The sequence below is a fragment of the Lepisma saccharinum genome, chromosome 17 (genome assembly GCF_977018435.1).
Source record: "Lepisma saccharinum chromosome 17, izLepSacc3.1, whole genome shotgun sequence".
In the NCBI taxonomy this organism is placed as follows: Eukaryota; Metazoa; Arthropoda; class Insecta; order Zygentoma; family Lepismatidae; genus Lepisma; species Lepisma saccharinum.
In genome coordinates, this window is record NC_139245.1 from 6941419 (window position 1) to 6965576 (window position 24158).

Sequence of the window (24158 nt, forward strand, 5' to 3'; positions counted from 1 at the left end):
TTTCAGGACATGCCAAGTAACATCTTCAGGAGGTAATATATGGTCAACACACTGACTGCCATCTTGTTGCAATTAGCCTAAACAAGCAGAAAAATGAGCAGAAGTGCGTCAATATTGGAAGGTACAGTACCCGCCTAAATTATATCATATTTTGGATTTTTGAGGATAACGTTTTTGAGCCTACTTCAATTCATCTGCTAGTTTCGGCATATTATACTGAGGTATATCACACAGTTGAAACATGTGTACAGCATCGAAAACTCATTTTCAAATTTTACAGAATTTTTTTTTATCATTTTGGGCAAAACAGCAAAAAAACTATTCATCAAAATTAGCCTACTATGCCTATTCTGCTGTGCTCTAACAACTTCAACGTGAACAACCAGTTAATACTTCGCAGGAAATCCCTTGCTATTAATCGCAGCTTGGCATCTGCGTGGCATGGAATTGAGGAGAGTATCGATGACAGACTGGCCGATCTTCTCCCACTCCTTCTCCAGCTGTCTGAACTTCTCATCCGCAGAAGTGGCTCTGGTGCCTCGGAGACGTCGGTTGAGCTCCTCCCAGAGGTGTGCTATGGGATTGAGATCAGGACTCTGGCTGGGCCACTCCATAACGGGCACTCTGCGCCGCGCGAACCACTCTGTGACATCCTTTGATCGGTGCTTAGGGTGATTGTCTTGTTGGAAAACCCATCTCCTGCCCATGCTGCGACGTGCCCATGGCAGCATGATGTTCTCCAGGATGTTCTTGTAGACATGCCGATCCATGATTCCATTGATGCGTTCCAGGGGGCCAGTGCCGAGGGAAGAGAAACAACCCCACACCATGACCGATCCACCACCGTGCTTGACTGTAGGCAGCTGATACTTATGGTGTAATCTGGTGCCTGTAGGACGTCGTACTCATTGTATGCCGTCAGTCCCGAACAGTAGATACTTGGATTCATCACTCCAGATTACGGTATCCCAATCACGACGAGTCCAGTTCAGATGTGTCTTGGCCCACTCGACGTGTGCCTTCTTATTATTCTTGGAGACAAGCGGTTTCTTAACTGGCCGACGTCCATTCAGTCCTGCAGCCTTCAGCCTCTTCTGTATTGTCCGTATGGATGGCTGGCGATGTTCTGGACTCGCTGGTTCCCGTCCAATATTCACCGCAGTCAGTCGGGGATTCTCCCGAGAAAAGCGCAGCATGTTCCTATCCGCGACACGGTCTGTGATGCTTGGTCTCCCATTCTTCCTCTTCTTCACGTATCCTCCGTGGACCCGCCACTGCTTCAGAAGTTTGCTCACAGCCGACTGGCTGATCGAAAACTGCTCTGCCAACTCCTTCTGAGACCTCCCTTGGCGATGGCCTGCCACAATCGCATCTTGTTGCGCCTTGGTGAGATCGAGTGCTTGCTTTGTTTTACCCATCAATGGAAATGATTATTATAATACATTTCAACAAATCAATTACAGATTGAGATCGAAAAACACTTCTAAAATGAAGATTAAAAAATACGGAAAATCGCCATTTTCGAAAGTCGGCGAAAAAAATCAATTCTGCTTTCTACCATTGCACACCACGCTGGCTATGGTAACATAATAGACAGTTCAAAGTGCTGTGAAAATTTCATAGAGATCGGATAACTCACCAAAAAGTTATCATCAGAAAACCTGAATATGATATAATTTGGGCGGGTACTGTATTTGTTCAAATTTAATCACTGGTACTTTGGTACACTGGTACTTCTCCAGTGTCAGGGGAATCTCGCGAGGTTCTCAAAAATGTCATGTGACACTTTTCCAGAGTCTAAATATCCTGAAATTTCTGGAAAGTGCATATTTTTCATTATTTTGATGACGTTATTGTGTGGAAGAGATTATATCATGTGAAATGATGAATATTTTAAAGCAGAACTCTGGTATGCCACAGTTCTAATGAGAAACTATATATTGCAATTTATAAATATTCTGAACTTTTTTAGATTGTTTCGATTTGAAAGGGTGAGCATCGGTATCAGTGGGAATTCTTAGGAGTATTGATACATCTGTATCAGTTGCAAGTGGTATCGATTCAGCCATAGAAAATACAATCTCATCACTGCATGAACTGGCATTCTGCACCACAGCCAGGTAGCTCTCTCATTGGTCACATGATGCTGGATTGGTACAGAAATATACAGCCTTCTTTTTCAAGATCAAGCCTGGAATTGTTTGCTGTGTACCGTATTACTCATCCAATGTAATGTAATCAGCCTCCCTGATGGCGTAGTGATATCGTCGTCAACTTGTAATCAAGGGGCCCCAGGTTCGATACCCGGTGGAGGTACATAGTGGTTCGGATCCCACTTTAAACTGTAGGTCCAGTCCCGATTAGCCTATCTGTGCATAAAGTGGACTTAAAACAGCAATTCAGTCAATAATGATGCAATCAGTTTTAAGCAAAAAAATATGCCAACCTTTCTGCAAAATTTAAATTAAAATCTCTTGTTCAGCATAAATTGTATTTAATGAATATTGTACAGGCAACCAAGGCAGTGCACTCACCACTGAGGTATGTTTCCCCATGAATAGTAGCAATATTATGTAAATATTGTTATATATCTGAAAACATGGAGGGTGAGTGAGGGGTCTTCTATCTGTTACCCTCTCTGAAACACAGTGTTTAGCAATGTACAGATCTTGTGTATGGACATCAAATCACTTAATTTCTTCTACATAAAAACTCCTAAGACCCTCCCTTCAACAGATATAATTTGATAATTGATTACATACTCTTTATGATTCACTTAATGGTCGTCCCAGATTAAATTTATTGAAAGCAACTTTTACAAGGGTTTGTATCAGGCAGTCAAGGGCTTAATAACATTATTTTATATTGTTTTCATGCATTTTTCTCATTCTGTTCCATTCATATACATTCCAATTAATAAAAGGAAAATATCTGCAGTAATTCAAGAAATTTAATATTGAATTAGTTAAATTAAAATTTGATGAATAAGATTGCTTTTAGTCTATCAGCATATTTTCTCTTTACAATTGGAAAGAATTTTTTATGTCGATAATTGAGCTAAAATTAAGTGTGTGCCACTCAAAGAAAATCTCTTTAGCATAGAATAAGTTGCATTCATAGTAATAGAACTTTGATCTTTTTTTTTGCTTCTTGCAGTATGTTAAGCCATTAGAATTCTTGCTAAGTATAAAGCATAAAATATCAAATATTGTGTTATTTATTCCATGTGAGATGTAATTTTTATGTTTACTTGTTCTGTATGGTGCAATATGATTATATAATTTTCTAAATCATATTGATGTGTTTATTGCTTTGAATGTGGTTATTCTTTTTGTCATGTCATTTGCTCTTTGTTTTTTAGCTTTGCGATTTTGGGCTCCATTTTTATTTTGTACAACAAGTAGCATAATTATTAGATAAAATACAGATTTTTACTTACGTGTGGCTTATAAGGTTTTTTTCTAAAACTGATGTTTCAGGTGTATCACCGAATTCTTCTTCAGGATTTTTCAATAAAAACACATTAAAAAGTTAAAAACTAAGAGAAAAATGGCTAATAATAAAAGGCAAGTTAATTAAAAACTGCCAAAAGCCAGTGCTGCAGTCTGTGGGCAATGACATGTGTTGTTAACGTGAGACAGCTGACAACCATTAAGAAGTTTTTAATGAAGTGATACTTATCGTATAGAACCCTGAAGTATCCGATGACGCACCCGAAACATTGGTTTTAAAAATAACCTTACAAGTCATGCAAAAGTAAAATCTAATTAGCAACTGTGGTTGTGGAAACATTTAAGAAGTTACTAGAACTTAAGTAGCATAATACTAGTAATGAAGGAGTCCTCTGGGCTTTTCAGCTCTAGAAATGATTACGAACTTTTGAAAATCAACGTCCCAGTTATCTTCAGTCTAAATATTTCCACGTACAGATACAAACACAGATCCAGAAATTCCAAGACAATGAAGTCAAATGCAATATGTATTCCCACAGTTAAAGTATCTTGGAAGTTACAGAAAAACCACGACTGGAGTAGGCTTTGTTTAGCAGTTTTACTTATATCAGCACTTTACGTAACCCGGATAGGCCGTCCTCTCTAAGTCTAAGGGTTTCTAACAGCCGACCAATTCACAAAACCACTAAAATACTTTACACTCCTATTACTTAGTATGCACCTATGACCTATAGGGCTGGCTTCACTCCAGGTTGCCTTATTACAGAAGAATGCACTTTTCAGAACTTTCCTCTACAAGCACTATTTTACCATAGTGCTAACCTGGTGGTGCGGTCATAGCATCGTTGCCTTGTAATCACGGCTTCCTGGGTTCAATACCCAGTGGTGGGAAGCACATAAGTGGTTTGGATCCCACTTTAAATACACTGAAGTTGCTGACCAAGGCAGTTTATTAAAAATCAAAAACACTTTAAACTTAACGTTTCTACCCTACATCAGGGTCTTCCTCGGATGAAGAACTAAACTAAAATGATGGAATACACTTTAAGAAAGTATTTATACACATAGAAGGGTACCTAGACACACACAAACACATCATGTTGACAGTCCTTGTCTTGGACGATTTTAGTTCAGTTCTTCATCTGAGGAAGACCCTGATGTAGGATAGAGACATTACGTTTAAAGTGTTTTTGATTTTTAATAAACTGCCTTGGTCAGAAACTTTAATGTATTAATATTGAAACAAGACTTAATTGTGTTCCCACTTTAAACTGTAGGTCCAGCCCAAAATTTGCCTTTCTGTGCATGTGGACTTAAAACACCAACTAAGTCATTAGTGCTAACCCGCTCTCGCAGCTTGTCACGCAAGAGTCCCTGCACAGTCCTCTGATTAAGTGCTGTACATGTAATTTGAGCTACAAGCGCACTACTTACCATAGTGCTAACCGACCCTGCAGTTTATCATGCAGGAGCCCCTACATATGGCGCTCATAAGTGCAAACTAGCCACTCGGCGCTCTCCAACCATATGCTGGAATTGACTTCAACTCAACGTCATCTTAACCTAATAGAACCTCTGCCAGTGAATGTTTGTCTCTCGGAGGAGTCTCAAGTGGGTATTTATACCTGCATGAAAACAAGTTCAACCCCTCCCACTGGGGCAAAGGCCCTCTTGTTACATTTTAAACCAGAAAGAAATTTGGGTGCAAACTAACATTTGAATTTCTGGCTACCGAGCAAAAAACAAGCTTGGCAAGAGCAGTTACACACGTATAAACTTTTATACAAATATAGGGGATTAGTAGTACAGAGACAGCTCGATAGTTGGAAACGAGGAAATTAGAAGAGCAGGAAAGAAATTCAATGCAGAAAAGAGTGAGGTGCTAATAACAAGAAACAAGAACCAGGAATATACCAAGAATAAAGGCAAACATGGAAGAATTGATGGTAGTGGAGAGTTTCAAATATCTAGGAAGCATAATTGAGAGAAGTGGAAGAATAGATGAGGAAGTAAACAGAAGATGACAAATGGGTGGTGGTCTCTTATCAAAGCATTCGAAGATTAATATGGAACAGGGATGTACTTATGAAATGCAAGAAGGTAATATACAACACATACTATGTGCCGATAATCATGTACGGAGCAGAGACTTGGACAATGACAGAGAGAGACAAAAGAAAGATGCAGGCAGTGGAGATGAAATGTTTAAGGAGTATATTGGGGAAGACTAGAAGGGATAGAATAAGGAATGAGGAGATCTGACAGACAGTGGGTGTGGTGAAGCTTCAGGACAGGATAGATCAGGCACAGATGAGATGGTTCAGACTCATGAAGAGGATGGATGCAGAAAGACTACCAGTAAGAGCTTACAATGCACAAGGAGTGGGAGAAAGGACAAGGGGGAGACCAAGATGTCAATGGAGAGTGTTAGGAGAAGAGGACAAGATTGGAACACCGTGGAAAGAGAGGAGTGGTTGAAGACCAGAATAAAATGTAGAAGCTTTATTTCTATGCCGACATAGCCAGAGGCAGGAAACTGTGAAGGGTGACAATGATGATGACTACAAATATTTTCCTTTTGATAGCTGTGTGCATTAAAAACCACACAGCAGCTTACATGGTATTTACGAAAAAGAACCATGGCGGAGCATCCCTTTTCAGGTCCAAGGCCTGTGGAATGGCTTTGTGTGGTCAATGCACAGTGTCCCATCACATCTGTTTTCCAGCTTTTAAAACTGGAGTCTACTACTGCCACTTTCAAGTAACTACCCAATTGTCCTCACAGTGCTGAGTCCCAACTGACATTTAGAAGCTTCCAGGCACCGAAGGCAAGAATATCGATCATTAGCTGCATGAGAGCTCTACATAACACTGGTTCTGAAAGGCTCTTGTTTGAAGTCCTCAATGACTCAACAACAGAAAACCATGTATTTTATTTCAGAACATGGTGGACGTTTTAATCATAGAATGTTTGACAGCTGAAAATTGTGAATCGCAAAGTTTCAAAATTAAACAGAAAATATAAAAATTTACAGTATGATTGAAGTCAATAATTAGTTTCTTGACTAAAATAAAAACTTGTAATAAATTTATTTTAATGACTGAAGTGAAGGAAAATTTTGTTTATATTTACTATGAAAAATAAGCATTACTTTAGCTTTGAAAAAGAATACTTTGGCACGTTGAATGGTTGGTTGATTGATTGATTGATTCACCTTCAGGGATTACAATAATCCATGGTTTTGTCAATGTAACATGATTTTTAACATTTTTGCATGCAGTACAATATCATTTTCATGTAATTAAAATTGTCCAACAATCTTATGCACAGAGACACATACAAAAGTGGATATTCATACACACACACACACTATAGTCAGATATATCACCAAGATCACTTGGCTTCTTCAGGGATATCAAAACAGTAATACTTACCTCTGTAGGCGATGGAGTTTTAAAAATATAAAAACAGGTAGCCATGGGAAGTTAAAGTTTCATATGAAATCATGTTTTTTTTATATATTTAAGTGTGCTGCCTATACATTACTACAAACTTTCAACTTCCTGCTATATTTTCTGGACTACACTGGCAACACAAACACTCTTGAAACTGGTTTTATTGCTATCCAAGAGGCAGCAGAACAGGAGTCAATTGTTATTAAAATTATAATTTTATTAAACAGAGGAATTTGAATGTTTTAATCATTGATCAGCACATCAGAGCTAATTCCTTGAGACTGTTTATAAATACAATGATTATAAGTGCCGTTAGCATCGGAAATGATTCCTGCTTCTGAAATGTGACTTTAAATGTGTACAAGAAGAATAATGTAATGAATGAGGTGCTGTTAGAGAAATACTGCTGGGAGTAAACACTGCATTTTGTGTCTATTTGTAACATGTGTTGTGTAGATGTGTGTGTGGTTGCGGGTGAGCCATTTCCAATCAAATTGGAGGTGCTGTCCTGTGCATGTGATGTCCCTACGCATGTCGAACGTGGGCATAGAAGAAAAAAGGAACAATAGGATTTGTTTATTTACAGAACGAGGTGAATTCTGGAAAACAGAATGAGGATGACAGTTCATCAGCAGAGTCTGGGGTATGTAAAAAACATCTAAATCATGGAGTGCTACGTAAATTACGGGAAAGGAATGAATAATATAGATATCCTGAAGTCCGTATGAATTACGTTTGAAATAATACACACACACACACACATGTATAATCTAAGGATATGATCAGAGTTTTTGATTATCATAGAGACTGTTGTTCAAATGCTTATAACCCATATTCTGCAAGAACTTTTAGCATTAACAAAATTGAATTTGGTGTTACATATGGAGGCATATGTCATCCATATGAATGAGGGAAAGAACTAGTGTAACTAAATTAGTATTTTTTTTTTACTATAAATTTTTGATTGATAAATTCACAATCTTTCAATTGAAACATTTATTCAATACTAGAATAACAATTTATCTAACTTCATAGATTCTCATCATGTTGTCAACCTTATGTTTTACTCTGACAAATAAATTTTAAAGGAAGAAATGCATAATTTAATATGATGCTGAATGTTTAGTTTCTTTTGGGGGGAGGGGTGATAAAACAATGTAGTTGTATTAGCCAAGCATCATTATAATGATGAAAGGAAGAATTTGGCATTGCTAAATTTTATGAACTATTTTCTCATCTATTCAAAGGTGGAATAGTTGTTCAGTAGAATAAGTTCAATTTGTAAACGTAGGGACAAATTGTAACATGACTGTTTTTTGTTTCAGAAACACTGGCAACAAGCAGTTGAATGTCTCTCTTTGACTTTAGAAGAGGTTGTTCACATTCGAAGTGTCTTGACAAAGGCAGAACTTGAAAGTTTACCAGTGGAAGGTCACGTGAAGGAAGATGTTGAAAAGAGAAAAGTGAGTAACTATTGCGTAAAGATATGAAGGGAATTGACATGAAAGCAATTTTTTGTCGTCTTTATGATTTTTTCTGTGATTAGTTACATTTTGGCTTGCACGTGGGCAATTTTCTTGGGTAGCATGCAGTATCAGACAGCTAATTTTTACAGGACTAATGTCTCCCCTTGTCATCCTCTATCATTGAAGCATTGTTCCTGGCTAGATCATAACAAGATAATGAAATTTTAACAGTGCTTTAAATAGCAGACTTACAAGATTTTATTAATGTCTGTATGACTTGCATCAGTTTGCCTTACAGAAAAATAACTTTATATTGTCACATGTACAGATAATTGTGCTTGGGTTCTTTGGCAAGACAATTGAGTGGTGCAATAAGACAGTCTTATAAGAAGAAACCCAACACCCTGTACATGCATCAAGTTGCCATGTAGCCGTCGCAAAATATCAGACATGTCTGGCATTTAAAGTGCAATCTGATCAGGGTTTTCTGCACAGAAAGCAGTTACGTGCTCAAAGTAGAAATTCTTAGGTGAGTTTGGGAATAGGTGGGGGATGCTTGTATGAGAGACAAGGAAGCAGTTTACAAATTATTCTAGCTGGAAGGGGTGGGGGAGTTTATGCAAATTTTTATAACTGGAAAGAGGCCGCGGTGGGTCAGTTGGTAACGCATCTGACTACCATGCTAAAGGTCCCGGGTTCGATCCTCGGCCAGTTCAAATCCGGAAACTTTTCCAACGATGGAAGCGGCCCCGGCACCCACCCAGCGTCGAATAACATGGGTACCTGGGGGAAACCCTGGGGGGGGGGGGGGGGTAAAGGTGGTCAGGGGCGTGATGCTGATCACATCACCCCACTCACAACCGGATCAAGAAAGTGTGGGGCATTACCCCCCACACCCCCTATACGCCTTCATGGCATGGTGATATGCACAGGGGAGCACTTTACCTTTTTTACCTTTTACTGGAAGGATGACGTATCTTGCATTTCTCCCACTTAAAGCCAAGCAAGGAATAAAGCCAGGAATATACAGGGTTCTCATAGAACTGCCATGATGATTTTGCTAATTATGCTGGAAGTGATGCACATAACAGCTCACAATTACAACGTAATAATCTGTGGGGCATGCTGAGTCGAATGTTGTGCAGATGGTCCGACAGGTGACAGCACTTATGCTGCAAGATTCAAGGACACGTAAGGGTGTACGTATTAACATGTTTGCAGTGCCTAAGCGACAGTCATGGAGTACACTGTTGAACAGCGAGTGTTTCTCTTGTGCACATACTGGATGACAGGATAGATTGCCAACACACAATTGGTCATGTATAATTAATATATTAATATTAATATCTATATGGCATATTTTATATTAAAGCTCATTTTGTTGTGCCGGTTCTATAAGAATCACCCTGTATAAAGTCATTCAAAGAATATAGCCAGGAATATACAAGAAAATTTAAGAAGGAAAATAATGAAAAGAAATAACCAACAAAAAATGGCAAGTTAAGCAATAAACTGAGCCATGCGAGATATCATTATAAGCAAGTTCATCTCCTTAAAAGGTATTATTAATGGTTGTATATGTATCAGCTTACCATGCAGGAAAATAACTTCATATTGTCACATGGACAGATAAGCAGTCCATGGCAATATTCTTGATGAAATAGTATTTGTGTTTGAAGTATTGCCTATTTTCCCCTCATTTTTCTATGTTTAGGTGGACATCATGATCATTCTGATATTGTTATATAAATTAAATAGTATTTCGATTGTTGAAGGTGATATAGAGATAAATATATATATATACAAGGTGAAGGGAGACCACATAAGGGAGACCCGCTCAATAGAGATTTATTATTATTATTATTATAATAAAATCAAAGTAAAGATAATGAGAAGTGCTTTTTTGTGTTCTTGATATTACTTTAATTCATGAGTGCATAATTTTGTTCTTCTGCAGGTATGCTTCTTGTGCTTGAAAACAAGGTTTGGTATATTTGGACCATGGGGACAAAAGTGTAAACTTTGTAAAAGAACAGTATGTGCCAAATGTTACTCAAAGGTAAGGACAGCAACCATCCATTAGATTAGAATTAACATCTCAGGTCTTGCAAGTTGAAGGTAAAAAATCATAGTTTCTAGACTATGTAGTTACAGCATGTAATGACTATATTTTGCACTGTATTGACACTTTTGTGATCTAGAAATTAGAGCAAACCAAACAAATTGTTCAAATTCACATATCTACCCCTGCAGAACAAATTACTGTTACTGAACCAGATGATCAATCCCTCTAAAGAAAGTATTGAAATTCCACCATGTTTTTATAGGTTTGTGGGAGAGGTGTGGATAACACTGTGTTTTTAAATTAGGGGAAAGCACCCACACACCCTTCTTCATTAAATCAGAAACATGCTTTTTGAAGTTGACAGAAAATTTATGATAGGCTGCCAATTCTCACTGTAATCTGTCATTATATCAGACTGAAATTCCTTTGGTCACCTCCTGCAAAAAAATGCATATCTATTGGATTGGTGTCACACTAATACTATAAGATTTCTATGAAATTTTGACCTAAATGTATAATTGAACTAAAATTATATAAATCACAAAGCTATGACAGTTCATAATTGGTGCTCTTCTTTCAATGAAACCTGAACTAAAGAAACCTTGTTTGTAAAAATTGCTGGAAATTTCTACTGTTTTGAAATGTCTTCTACTGTGTACTGTGAAATGTACTGAAATCCTATTGTAGATCTACTGTACTCTACAATAGGACTACTGTACTGTGCAATAAGGCTACTGTACTGAAAAAACAATGTAAATAATAATGCATAATACTTGCTACCATATATTATAAAATCATTTATTGACTCCAAGAATAGACAAATTCATTCTTGACACTATATTTTCAGTGCTTTTGAAATGAATTGGAAAAACAGTACATGAACTGAATTTCTACTGTTTTTCTAATGAATACTACTGAAGTCAGATATATCTTGTTACTATAATTCTTTCTTAAGAAATAACTCAACCTTAAAGCAGCTAGCAGTTTGAATACATGATCATATCAGTTGATTTTTTTTCTGCATGGAATTTCCATTGTTATTGTATCTGTGTAATGCAATTACAGAAAGGATCCATTTTTTGATCAATGTAGTCAACAGTGTTTTCTTGTTTTGGTTTTTCAATCATTGAGAGTCAGGTCTTCATTTAAACTAATTTCTTGCTGTTTTCATGTAAATATACGAATAACAATATGTCAACTTATGTATAAGAGAGAGTATGTTTTTCAATTTTCTACATGTGTGTTAACCACAATGAAGCTACACACTTAGAAATGTGTTCACTTTATTTGATTTCTTTGTTGTGTGAACACATTCCTAAGTAGCAAGTTCCACATGCTTTACCATACAATTATTTTAGTTGTTTGTACAATTTTTCCATTTTTTCCATTGCATTTTCAGTTGTATAGATAAGAAAATTTTCATTACTGACAAGACTACTGTTTTGAGACAGCAATATACTGAACATAATAAAATATGTTAGTTGTACAATTATATTACTGTAAACGTTAAGAGTACAGTTCAACTACTTAAGATAGAGGAAACAGTTGGACTACCAAAAACAGTAGAAGACAGTAGCATTACAGTTGATCTACTGAAAACAGTAGCCTACTAAAAACAGTAGAAGACAGTAGCATTACAGTTGATCTACTGAATACAGTAGGCTACTAAAAACAGTTGAAGACAGTAGCATTACAGTTGATCTACTGAATACAGTAGCCTACTAAAAACAGTAGAAGACAGTAGCATTACAGTTGATCTACTGAATACAGTAGCCTACTAAAAACAGTAGAAGACAGTAGCATTACAGTTGATCTACTGAAAACAGTAGCCTACTAAAAACAGTAGAAGACAGTAGCATTACAGTTGATCTACTGAATACAGTAGCCTACTAAAAACAGTAGAAGACAGTAGCATTACAGTTGATCTACTGAATACAGTAGCCTACTAAAAACAGTAGAAGACAGTAGCATTACAGTTGATCTACTGAAAACAGTAATGTTTCAAAACACCCATTGATCTACTGAAAACAGTAGACAGAATTTTCAGTAGGTTATACATGTGCCTTGTAGTGGTATTAATCATTTGACATTTCAACAAATAAATGTTGCTCTTCTTCAGAAAGCAATAGAAAATTCTTCAGATAAAATTACATAATATTAAAAATGATTAAACATGGATCCAATATGTTGTGTTCATTTGGAGTGAACAAAATCTGCTTCCAGAAGAAGACCAATGCTTATTGGTTTATTTGTTGAATCACAACAATAGAATGTGTGTATAAATTTCATTTTCACCGAGTTAGAAACTCGCTGGTCCTAATGGGAAAATAGGATGGGGTGGAGGGGAGGTACACCAGGCCAGTTGCAAAAAAGGAAATATTATGAAAGAAAGTTATTCAAGAATTTCAAGAGGTGAACTGTTTGACATCTTTTAACCTTTTGCTGCCCAAGCATCTCGAACGAGATACCCAAAAGTAACCCTCACGGAACCAAGCACGCTGTGTCAAGGTCGTAGTTTTTACATTATAACTTTTCTATTTTTGGCTAGAATTTCGATTTTTTTTTAATATTGTTCCTAACACATGTATTTAACAGAAATGGTTTTTTGCATTTTTTTGTCTTTATGAAAATGGAGGGGAAAAGGCGGGAAAAGGTACTTCTCTTTTGCCGCTCTTTTCAACGTCAAATTTTTGCCGACAAAGGAAGACCGGCTTTGTTGTTCTAAAGCAATGCTTTTCACTCCCTCCTGCTAAGTGCATTCGAAGGAAGCTTGTTTATCAGTATCGGATGTCAAAATGAAAGTTTTCCGTGAGGGCGCAAGCAGGGGGTGGGGGAGGGGGAAGACTGGTTGTTGAATCTGCTTTGTGAGAATGGAATTTCGAAGCGCGCTGAAGGAAACCTTTGTTTTTTTTAGCACAAGTGTCCACAAGTGGCAACAGGGGTTACCCAGCATTGTCTAAAAATAGAATTTCAAGCAGCTGCAAGAATTGGCGCTCATTTTTCACTTCGTTCTAGCTTTTCGTCCGTGAATGTTGTTGTGCGTAGGTGTCGTTTTGTGCCCAAGTGCAAGGACATTTTTTGGGTGAAGTGACAATTTTTTAAAATAATTTTTGGGGTTTTTCTCCCTTCCCCTTCCATATATACGCCAAATTTGCATAAATTTTGCATTTTGACATTTTTTTTCGGGGGGCGGGGGGAAACGCCTATTTTTAAAGAAAAGTATTTTTGAGGAGATTTCCCCCCTTTCCCCCTCCATATGTGCGCCGAATGTGCATAAATTATATATCGTCTGAATCTGTGATTCATTCTGCGTACAACGGTATATCGTTCATATCTCCAGGGCAAATAGTCTCTGAGCTGTAGTCAATTCAATGTAACTCTGCATTTCGCTCAATTCCGAAGCTTGAGACAGTGGCGTACAAGCCTTTCGTTTCAGGGGTACAGCTCGCGTTACATTGGTCATACGGCAATGATGCAAATATTTTTCTCTTTCTTACATGAAAGCGATAATTTCTATGTGCATTTTGAACTTTTCATATCCTTTTTTTTCGGGGGGCGGGGGGGAGAAACCCCATTTTTAAAAAAATAATAATTTCAGAGGATTTCCCCCCTTTCCTCCTCCATATGTGCGCCGAATGTGCATAAATTATATATCGTCTGAATCTGTGATTCATTCTGCGTACAACGGTATATCGTTCATATCTCCAGGGCAAATAGTCTCTGAGCTAAAGTCATTTCAAGGTACCGCTGCATTTTGAAGCTTGAATCAGTGGCGTGCCGACAATTCCTTTTGGGGGTATAACTCAAGTTACATTGGTCATATGATGATAATGCAAATATTTTTGTGTTCCTTACATGTTAGCGATCATTTCCATGTGCATGTCGACACTGTCATATACTTTTTGCTTGAGGGGAGGGTGGGGGAACAAATTTTTTTCCCCGAAATTTTGGAATTTTGAGAGTTAGCCCCCTCCTTCCCGCCACATATACGCCAAATTTGCAAAAAATTCATATAGTCTGAATTTCTGGTTCATTCCGCGTACAACGGTATATCACTCATCTCTCTAGGGCAATTAGCCTCCGATCTACACTCATTTAATTGAAACTCTGCATTTGCTCAAAATCGGCTCGGGCAATAGAGGCTTACTTGTGAAAAAGGCCTTGGGCGGCAAAAGGTTAAAATACCCTCAAGATTACTGAAATCATTTCTAAGCAAAAACCAAAAATATATTTTAAATATGTCAGCCAACATTGTTCCTACAGTTTGCTTTGATTTTAAAATATAAGTTTATATGTACAAATGTAACTCTGATAGTAATGCTGATTATAATCAGTATTTGATAATGATAATTATCATTCAAAAATTTACTTTGATAGATAAAAATAAAGTTTGATATTAATTCAGTCTTTTAAAAATTAAATATATAAGATGTGGCAACACAAAACAGGGATTGCAGGGGAAAAGATAATTTTGAAATTCACACAACTTAATCAAACTCATTTTGTTGTAAGAGTTGCATTGCAACTTCAGAACTTTCTGATTATTGTGATATGTCATCAAATAATAAACAGTGAATTGTTCATTATTCACCATAGTCTGTTAGGGTTGTAAAAGGTACAAAATGCTTCAGACTGACACACTAAAATCTCACATTTTTCGAGATCTCTTGAACACCCCTGAATATTTTTGTGTATGCTTGTGTGTATAATAGGCTCTGCACATACTATGTACCTCGCACCCAACTACAACCAGCTCTGTAAAAAATGAATGCATTATTTCTTATGTTCCGAGTTCTAATTGAAACATTTGATGTATTGTAAAGAAAATGCCCATGAGAATTTTTCCTGTCCCCACTCAATTCAAAGCTTGGGATGCCTATGGTTGATGGTACATCATCCCTACACATAAGCATGAATCATGTTTCTGCATTATTAGGAAGTTTCTGTAGTTTCCATTCACATGAACAAATCTAAATAAATAAATAAATAAATCTAAATCTAACTTATATATTGCCAATATAACTGCCATCGTGTAACTGGAATATAATTTAAAGGAATAGACTTAGTTGTTGTCAGTTCTTCCAACCTCCTCCTCTGTAAACTTATTTGTAGTAGGGATGGACCAATATGGAATTTTGGCTGATGCTGATAAAAGTACAGACATAAAATTTACTGACATTCTACCAAGCTTGTGCAATGCAAAAGAAGCTGCATATTGGACATGTACTTTAAAAAAAAGTATGCAATAGAGATTATATGTTTATAAAATAGAAATTATAACAAAATGACACACAATATTGCACTAAATTGTAAGATATTTATAGATATATTAGATCGGTAAAATTATCAGTAATTTTAAGTAAGTATTATAGGAAATTTTATAATCGAGCAATATGATGTTGACAGATACCAATAGAGATAGATTAATCTGTTCCATCCCTAATTTGTAGTAATGAGAGAATTCCAACTTCACATGTTTATGTTCTTTCCAGGTAAGAATTCCAGCTGAACATTTTTACATTCTTTCCAGATGAGAATTCCAGCTGAACATTTTTATGTTGTTCTTTCCTGGTAAGAATTCCAGCTGAACATTTTTATGTTGTTCTTTCCAGATAAGAATTCCAACTGAACATTTTTATGTTGTTCTTTCCAGATGAGAATTCCAACTGAACATTTCTCCCGTGTGCCAGTGTTTGCATTGAGTCCCTCTTTGTCACCCGATGAGGAAAAGGACTCTTTTCCAAAATCTTTCATGTCTCGGTTGCTTGCACCCGAGATACCAGAGCTCCTAAGGAACAGTGTGGGAAGTGCACCATCGTCACCGAACCTTTCTCGGCCTCAGGATGGCTCCCATGAACAGTGCTGTGAAAATGGCAGTGACGAGGGACCACAGTCGTTGCCACCTATAAATCTCTCTACCAGTAACACTAGCAGTGAACAAAAGAAAAGGTAATGTACCTGAAGTATTTTAAGATAATATAAATTCAAGGAAATTAAGGAAAGAAGTAATAAAAAAGTAACTGAAATAGAAGAGAGTTGATACCTTCTTCTGAAGTTGTTTTGCATGAAATATTGGGCACTTGCATGTTGAGAATTTTTTCGGGAGGGGCTGAAATTGTAGAAGTGGATAGCACATATGTTTCTAGGGAGACTGAATAAACAATGGGATATTTCCATGGACGTTCACAGGATTTTTTCCAGGGAGGGGCAAGAAAGATATTTTTTCCAGGGGGGGTAAACAAGTCACATTTTCCTCCAAAAGTGTGTTGTTCCCTAAAAAAATTACTTAAATTTGAATTTATGGTGTTCATGCAATAATTAACACATATTGTTGTCGCTAAAATGAAATTAGATGTGTGAAATACATAATTTTTGGTTGACTTTCATTTTCATAGCCCCCTTCCGGACACCATGGATATTTCGTGTATTTAGAATTTTTCACTCTCAAAAATTGCATTTTGGGGGTCATTTTAAGAGGGGATTGCATTTTTTGACTACTCTAAGATATCCACAAACAGTATTTGAGTATTTTCTGCATGTGTATTTTATCCTTTTTAACACTAATAATCCTATAATACCAACTGGAATATTTCAGTGACTTGCGCAGAGGAGTAGAGTCTAGCAGTGATAGATCAATTGATCTCATACCTCTCATTATTTTCAAATTGCAGTATTTATAGTCTTGTCAAACCCACAGTTCATAATAATAATGATGATGATGTGACAGTCTTTATTAAAGCATGTTTCGGCCTATTTGGCTATTCTTAAACCATGGTGGACCCCAACACAGACCAATACGTACCCATTTTTTTTGGCTTTGGTGATAATCTTTGCCGACTGGCATAGTAGGGATGAGCCTTTACAGTTACTAGTAACTACACTTTTGAAAAATTCTAATCATAACAGAGTTACTTTATTGTAATAGAAGTAATGTTACTCAACACCATAGCTAGACATTTTGGTGGCCTAGGTAGGATTATTGTTTTTTGGCCCCTATGCCATCCCCACAGACATTTTATGTGCACCCTTCGATATTTTCTCTGAATTGTTGTTTGATATGTTTATGAACAGATAGGCTAATTGGGACTGGACCTACAGTTCTAAAGTGAGATCCGAACCACTGTGCAATGTGACTCCACCAGGTGATATTGTAATATTTGCATCCTACAATATGAGGAAACAAAGAAAAATTCCTAAAAACAGAAAATTCCAGCAGTGTTACTAGAATCCACCTCTGCTAATTGTAATTTTCTCTTCGCATATTCTAACTTTGTTGTCTTTCTTTGTTTTAAAAAAAGCCTTGAATGGTGCCTTAGGTTTCAGTCCCTCTAACCTACCTCTCACTACGGGCCTGTGGTTAACAACACTTACAGCTACTTTGACACAAATTGTTAACGTGAAAATCTGTACCGTGGGAGAAGAGCTAAATTTGGCAACTCTTGTTTCCAATTATGTATCTTCTCTGGATACGAAGGTGAATGAATTTATGTGGAATCTCCTGAGGCAAAATTTAGAACTTTATTGCAATTTGTTATTTGTAATTGCATGCAAATGATTCAGTGTTTTGGGTGAAATGCTCAATTGTTTTTAAACATGGTAGTCAAGCTACAAAGATGTCATTGTCGAGGGAGTGGATAGTTTTGAACTTGGAAGGGAAGAGAAAGAAACACATTCCACACAAGTGGAATTGATGCCACCGCACGCAAAGTTCTGTGGCCAGCATAGGAATGATTTTTCGAATTAAAATCATTCAAGCAAAGTTGAGTCCTTAAGTCCAATGGTATCTTAATTTTATTTGCTGTGATAATTTAAATACATGAAGACTTAGTTTTGTACCAGAAACATACCCTAAATAAAACACATGTAAGTCTTCATGTATTTATTTTATTACAATTAATGATCAATGATTGTGTGTAATTTGTTTACAAGAACATTTCCAGTACAGGCAGTGGCGTGACCAAGGTGGGGGGTTGGTGGGGATCATACCCCACCTTTGGGCCAGTATTCCTAAAAAAAAAAAATTCTGTCATGGGCAGAAAAGATGGTAAAATTAGGACTGACTACTAAAAAAGTATGCTTACCCCCCCCCCCCCTTTTTCGAAAATCCTGGGCACACCACTGAATACAGTGTTACTTTTTAAAATGAGTAACTGGAACTCTGTTACTTTCTGAACCAAGTAACTATAACTTTGAATCAGTTACTTTTTTAAAAAACAAACTTTCCGAATGCTCTTTGTTAGCAATGTTCATTTATGAAACTTTCTATTAATAATACCTATATATGAGAGAGTATTTTTTTCATTTTCAGTTCCAGGGCAAAACTGCTTCGATCCAAGACCCTTGGTAGACCTGTGGAGGAGAAGGCAGAGAAATTGAAGGGGCTTCAAATGACAGTTTGCCACGATTGCAAATCGATGGTGATTCAGATCATAAAATCATCTCGCACAAAAAGGAGCAATGCGATAAAAAATCTCTCCCTGAACCTCTCCCCAGTGTACTAAATATATTATTATCCTAATACATAAAAACTGTAAATATTGTTCTATCCTGTAAAGTTACCTGCGATTACTGTATATACATGTTTAATTTTTTGAGAGGTTTAACGAAAGTTGTGCTGTCAGCGTGGGATAATAAGAAATTAAGAGTGTATAAAGAGTTATCTGTGTATTGTGTATAGCCAACTAGCCTTTACTTAATTATATCAAGAGGAGCAGTTTTAACTTTGAAAGAAAATTATTGCATAATATCTTTCTGAAACATGTCAAAATACCTGGTAATAGCATTTATTTATTGAGTGAAATTTTTTCACATTGTAAATTCTGCACATTGTTGTGTAACTTTTTTTTAATAGTTTTGAATAATGACCTCTTCATTGTGCAAATAACTAGTCATAATATTGATACAAAAATGAATGAAATATTTCAGGTTAGTTTGACTTGTATGCATTATAGGGATAGCTAGCAAAAAAAGTAATATTTCATAATAGAGTAAATGTTGAGATTCCTATACTCAATACCAATAAATGAAGTGTCATCATATAATTTATGTAGAGAACTCTGTTTTCGACATCAACTCTTAAACCTACTGCATATACCATGCAAGCAAGTCAGCAGTTTAGATCAAATAGTGTACATATTAGTTTTATTATTAAATTAATTGAACAATACTCTTAAAAGACAAGAACAATGATTATTAATAAATGTACTTTGTTCTTGAGAGTATTACCGATACCTTTTTGTATGTATGCATGTGTGAGGATGTATGTGTAAGTTTGCATGTGTGTGCGTGCATGTGCCCATATGTATGCATCTCTGAACAATCTAACAATGGGAGCGTGTCTGTAACCTCACTAACCTCCTCTTACAAGTCTCGTTCACGTAAAATTTGGAAGTGAACTTTACAACTAGATAATTTCCTTCAATTCTCCCCTTTAGAACAAATATTGCTGCCCACTTGTTATGCTGTCAAGTCTGTGGAAAGATATTAAGCAAAACATGGGAAAGGTAAATTACGTTTGGTATCATATCACAATGAAAGGAGATGGCACAGATCTCTTATTAGTTTAGCATTCCATGTTTTTCATTCTCTGTGTTAGTGTTATATTTTGTGCATCTCTGTGTACCAACATGATTGTGTATGCTATTTATAAAATTTGTTGAAAAAAAAGGAAAAATTCCATTAACCAGGCTATAACAATATCTAACTTTAATGTTTACAGAATGCAACATATGTTGTGTAATGCGTTCCTGCTGACAAAACTTGTGAAAGGTCATAAACTACCAGAACAAAATGTGCAAATCACAATTTTTTTCGTGTCTTATTTTTTAAAATTGCATATTAAATTTTTAAAAGTTATCAGATGTGGTATTAATTTGCCTATGATAAATAGTATTTTTTAAAAAACGAAAGTTGTTAATCTACCCCTCCTTCCCCCCCATGACATACAAATGTCGTACTTGTTGCACATATATGTATAAAATAATGTTTGTAATGAATTAAGTAATCCATCATAATGGGATTTGAGTATATCTATCTCCATAAACTCAAACAAGGAATATAACATTGAAACTAGTATATTGGTTCAGATATTTATCTTTGTTACTTTTACATGGCTTCTGTTTAAAATTTACATTTGAAAATATCACTAGTAATTTGATAAAACAGAGTTTTTTGTGGTTTTTGAATTGTCTTAATTTTTTTCTTAATGATGTTGCTGTTTTATTACTTTGAATAATTTATAAAAAAATACTCAGGAAACAAAAATACTTGATCTGTTGAAATTGGTATTTATTATGCTGATGTTATTAAATTAATATTTACCTTTTAGAATATGCATCTTATTTCATTGTAAAAATAAGTTTATGGCCTTGTCATAATTTGAAAATATGAAAAATATATAAAATATTCATTATATACAGCATCTATAGTTCTTATTTCATCAGACACAATGATTTGTTTATATGGTAGAAGATAATACTAGTATGGGCCTGTTCCGAAAGTCGCACGAGTTTAACGCATTAGGGTTACAGTAACTGGCCATCCCATAAGTGCTCCCATGCATTTTGTGAGGTTCGTTATGCTGTCCCAAAAGTGTCTCTCCATGCGTTTCGTGCAAGAACAGGATTCACCAAACACACTGACCAGGAGACTGGTGTGTTCGGTGATAATCGTTTGCTTACAGACAATGTGCATGCATGATGGCTTCAAACTGCAGTAGTTCGGAAAATATATAAAAATTTTAACAGAGAGCTATATGAAGCAACATGCACAAGATGAGTGTGCCTTAACTGTTCTTACAATGTGATTAAAATGAGTAACAGTGTCCACAGTAGAGTCTAATTCTGCCAGAAGAAAATGCCTTCCGCTGGATACCATGTGGAAACTTTCTCTAAACAAAATGCTGTGCCGCTTTCGTCTAGAGCAACCCATAAGTCTGTAAAGTAACTGGTTTCACCAGATTCAGGCACCCAGTTATCTTCATTGAAATCGTTCATTTCGTTAAGACTTTCGGAACGCACCCATGTTATCTCTTCGGTAATGTCCTGTAAAAACTATCCCAGCCTATCTCAAAGGTTTGAGTTTTTTGTGCTCAATGACGTAGCAAGGTTCATGCAACACTAGAACGTGAAACAATAAAACAGTAGTGTTGCAATATGTATATACATGGTGTCCGGAATGGGACCGACAGTTTTTAAAAGTGTATTTTAATACGGTAAGGAGTAGCTAGAAACAAAAACATACATTTTGAAGGCAAACTCAAAGTTTTATTGGAAGCAGTTACAGCTCAGTATAGCTCCCCATGAGCTCAGTTTGTTGCATGGACAGTGACGTGCGGTGACGTCGACACTTGGGGTAGCAATCAGTGGTGTGCTCAAGGGGGTGGGGTTGCTGTGGGTCATACCCTTCCCCCCTTTAGGACACAGTATTCCTAAAAATAGAACGTCAATAACGGGAAAAGATTGCAAAATGATGAATGAGTACTAAAAAAAAGTACACGTAACCTCCACCCCCATTCGAAAATATAAAAGATTTGATTTGACTACTAAGCCAGAGATCCTGGGTTTGAATCTCGACTTGACCATGGGTATTCTTTGAGTGTGTCCCTTCATCAATTATATTGTAACAGTTGGGCTGAAAAGTTCATAGGCTAACATAGTAAAAAATATTTTTTTGACAAAATTCGATTTTATTATTCAATATAGTTGCCTTCGAGGGCGATACAAAGATTATAGCGGTCATACAATTTTTCGATGCCATTTTTATAGTACGATTTCTCTTTAGCCTCAAAATAGGCCTCAGTTTCGGCGATTACCTCTTCATCAGTGCTAAATTTCTTTCCAGCGAGCATTCTTTTAAGGTCTGCAAACAGGAAAAAGTCACTGGGGGCCAGATCTGGAGAATATGGTGGATGGGGAAGCAATTTTATTACGGTTGAATATCGCTAAACATTGCTCCGAATCATCAAAACGTTGTTGCTTTTGATCGATTGTGAGCACGCGCGGCACCCATTTTGCACACAGCTTTCGCATGTTCAAATATTCATGCACAATATGTCCAACACATTCCTTCGATATTTTTAAAGTCTCGGCTATCTCGATCAACTTCACTTTACGATCATTTAAAATTATTTTGTGGACTTTTTTGATGTTTTCGTCGGTAACAGCCTCTTTGGGGCGTCCACTGCGTGCATCGTCTTCGATGCTCATTTCACCTCGTTTAAATTTAGCAAACCACTTCTCAACGGTTGATTTTCCTGGTGCAGAGTCCGAATAATGTTTATCAAGCCAAGCCTTGGCTTCAACAGTATTTTTTTTCACCAGAAAGCAATGCTTTATTAACACACAAAATTCTTTTTTATCCATTTTTTCACAATAACAAAAGCTGCTTCACTCACAATGCTATATCTCACGAACTAATTATCCGGCAGCTGTGAAATTTATACACGTATATTTTGAAGGTTAGTACTAAGTAAAAATCACATGGATTTAATTCTAGTAACACCATCTATGAGTCAGCCTACGAACTTTTCAGCCCAACTGTTATTATCTTCGCGATTAGCCAAAAGTGGCGGAAAAGCGAATTAAAATAAACCAAATCAAAGCAATCAATGATTTGACTCGATTTTTGTTACTTAGCGTCGCATTTTCCTCACGTTTGGTTAATTGCGAAGGTGATACGATAAATTAATGAAGGGTCAAACACACAGAACACCCATGCCCCGGTCGGACTTCGAACCCGGAACTCCTGGTGTCGTAGCGCGCTGTGATAACCACTCCCCCACGGTTGGTTGATTTGGTGTTTTAAGTACACTTTATGCACAGAAACAAAACAGGTAACAAAACACACTTTTTTGTAGTTTCTTCAATAATATTAATTTGGCTTCTTGAGTTCTGAGATACATTTTTCATTTCAAATTATTTCATTATTCACTGCAGAGTACAACACAGGAACAAGAATGTGCGCTCATCACAGGTTCGAATCCCGGCCTGGATTGTTCGAGGTCCCTTCATCAGTTTCATCATATCATCCTCATTTTTGCGATAACCAAATGTGGCAGAAAAGCGAAGTAAAATAAACCAAACCAACAACAATATGAACGTGCGTTCTCTTGCCCAAATAAATACATCCGTTGGAGGCCAAAAGATTAGTATATTTAAATAAAACACTACTGGAATGAGAGCGAGAGAGAGCCTGAGCAAATATTTGTAATTTAATCATTATATATTCCATATTTGAAATAAATAAATAAATAAATAAAATAAAGAAAGCATAACATTATTGTCTGCACATAACACGTTCCCATTTCAAAAATAATAAAACTACATCCCACAAGGTTCTGTAAATACAGAGAACATACGTAAGTACTGCAGAAAATTTTCCCTTGAGTTCTTTAGAGGATTTACAAAGAATCAAGGGAAACGAATCCCCTATCTATCCTATAGGAGATAGACTGGGGGACCTGAAACCGCGGGCTTTCAACCATTGCAGCGGGGGGGCGAGGGGACAAGGGAGGTAGAGGCAGAAATCTTCCCTTTTCCTTCGGGCGACTGTTTCTACCTGGAACTGATATGGCGAAGAAGAGCGAGCTAGGCCAGTTTTGCCCGCGGATCACATCGAGGGACGAGAAGCATGTGAAAAAGAAAGTGTTGCATATGAACTGTGGCTTTAAATATTGTGATTTGAAAATAATTATAGATGTCAGATTGATTAATCTATCTC

General features: G+C 36.5%; 1 protein-coding gene across 7 annotated transcripts in view; it reads left to right on the top strand.

Moving 5' to 3' along the window:
• The window catches only part of spir (spire type actin nucleation factor), a 322402-nt gene extending 301582 nt beyond the window's left edge, over positions 1–20820 (top strand). For 4 of the 7 annotated variants that reach the window (XM_083138863.1, XM_083138862.1, XM_083138866.1 and 1 more), the window contains 5 exons: positions 7495–7551; positions 8234–8371; positions 10332–10433; positions 16093–16388; positions 18748–20819. In XM_083138863.1, the coding sequence (XP_082994989.1) occupies positions 7495–7551; positions 8234–8371; positions 10332–10433; positions 16093–16388; positions 18748–18940 (786 nt within the window). In that variant the 3' untranslated portion in view covers positions 18941–20819. Of the gene's footprint in view, positions 1–7494; positions 7552–8233; positions 8372–10331; positions 10434–16092; positions 16389–18747 lie in introns of all 7 variants that reach the window. The other 3 variants (XM_083138861.1, XM_083138868.1, XM_083138867.1) reach the window with 2 other exon arrangements.
• Positions 20821–24158: the final 3338 nt, after the last annotated feature.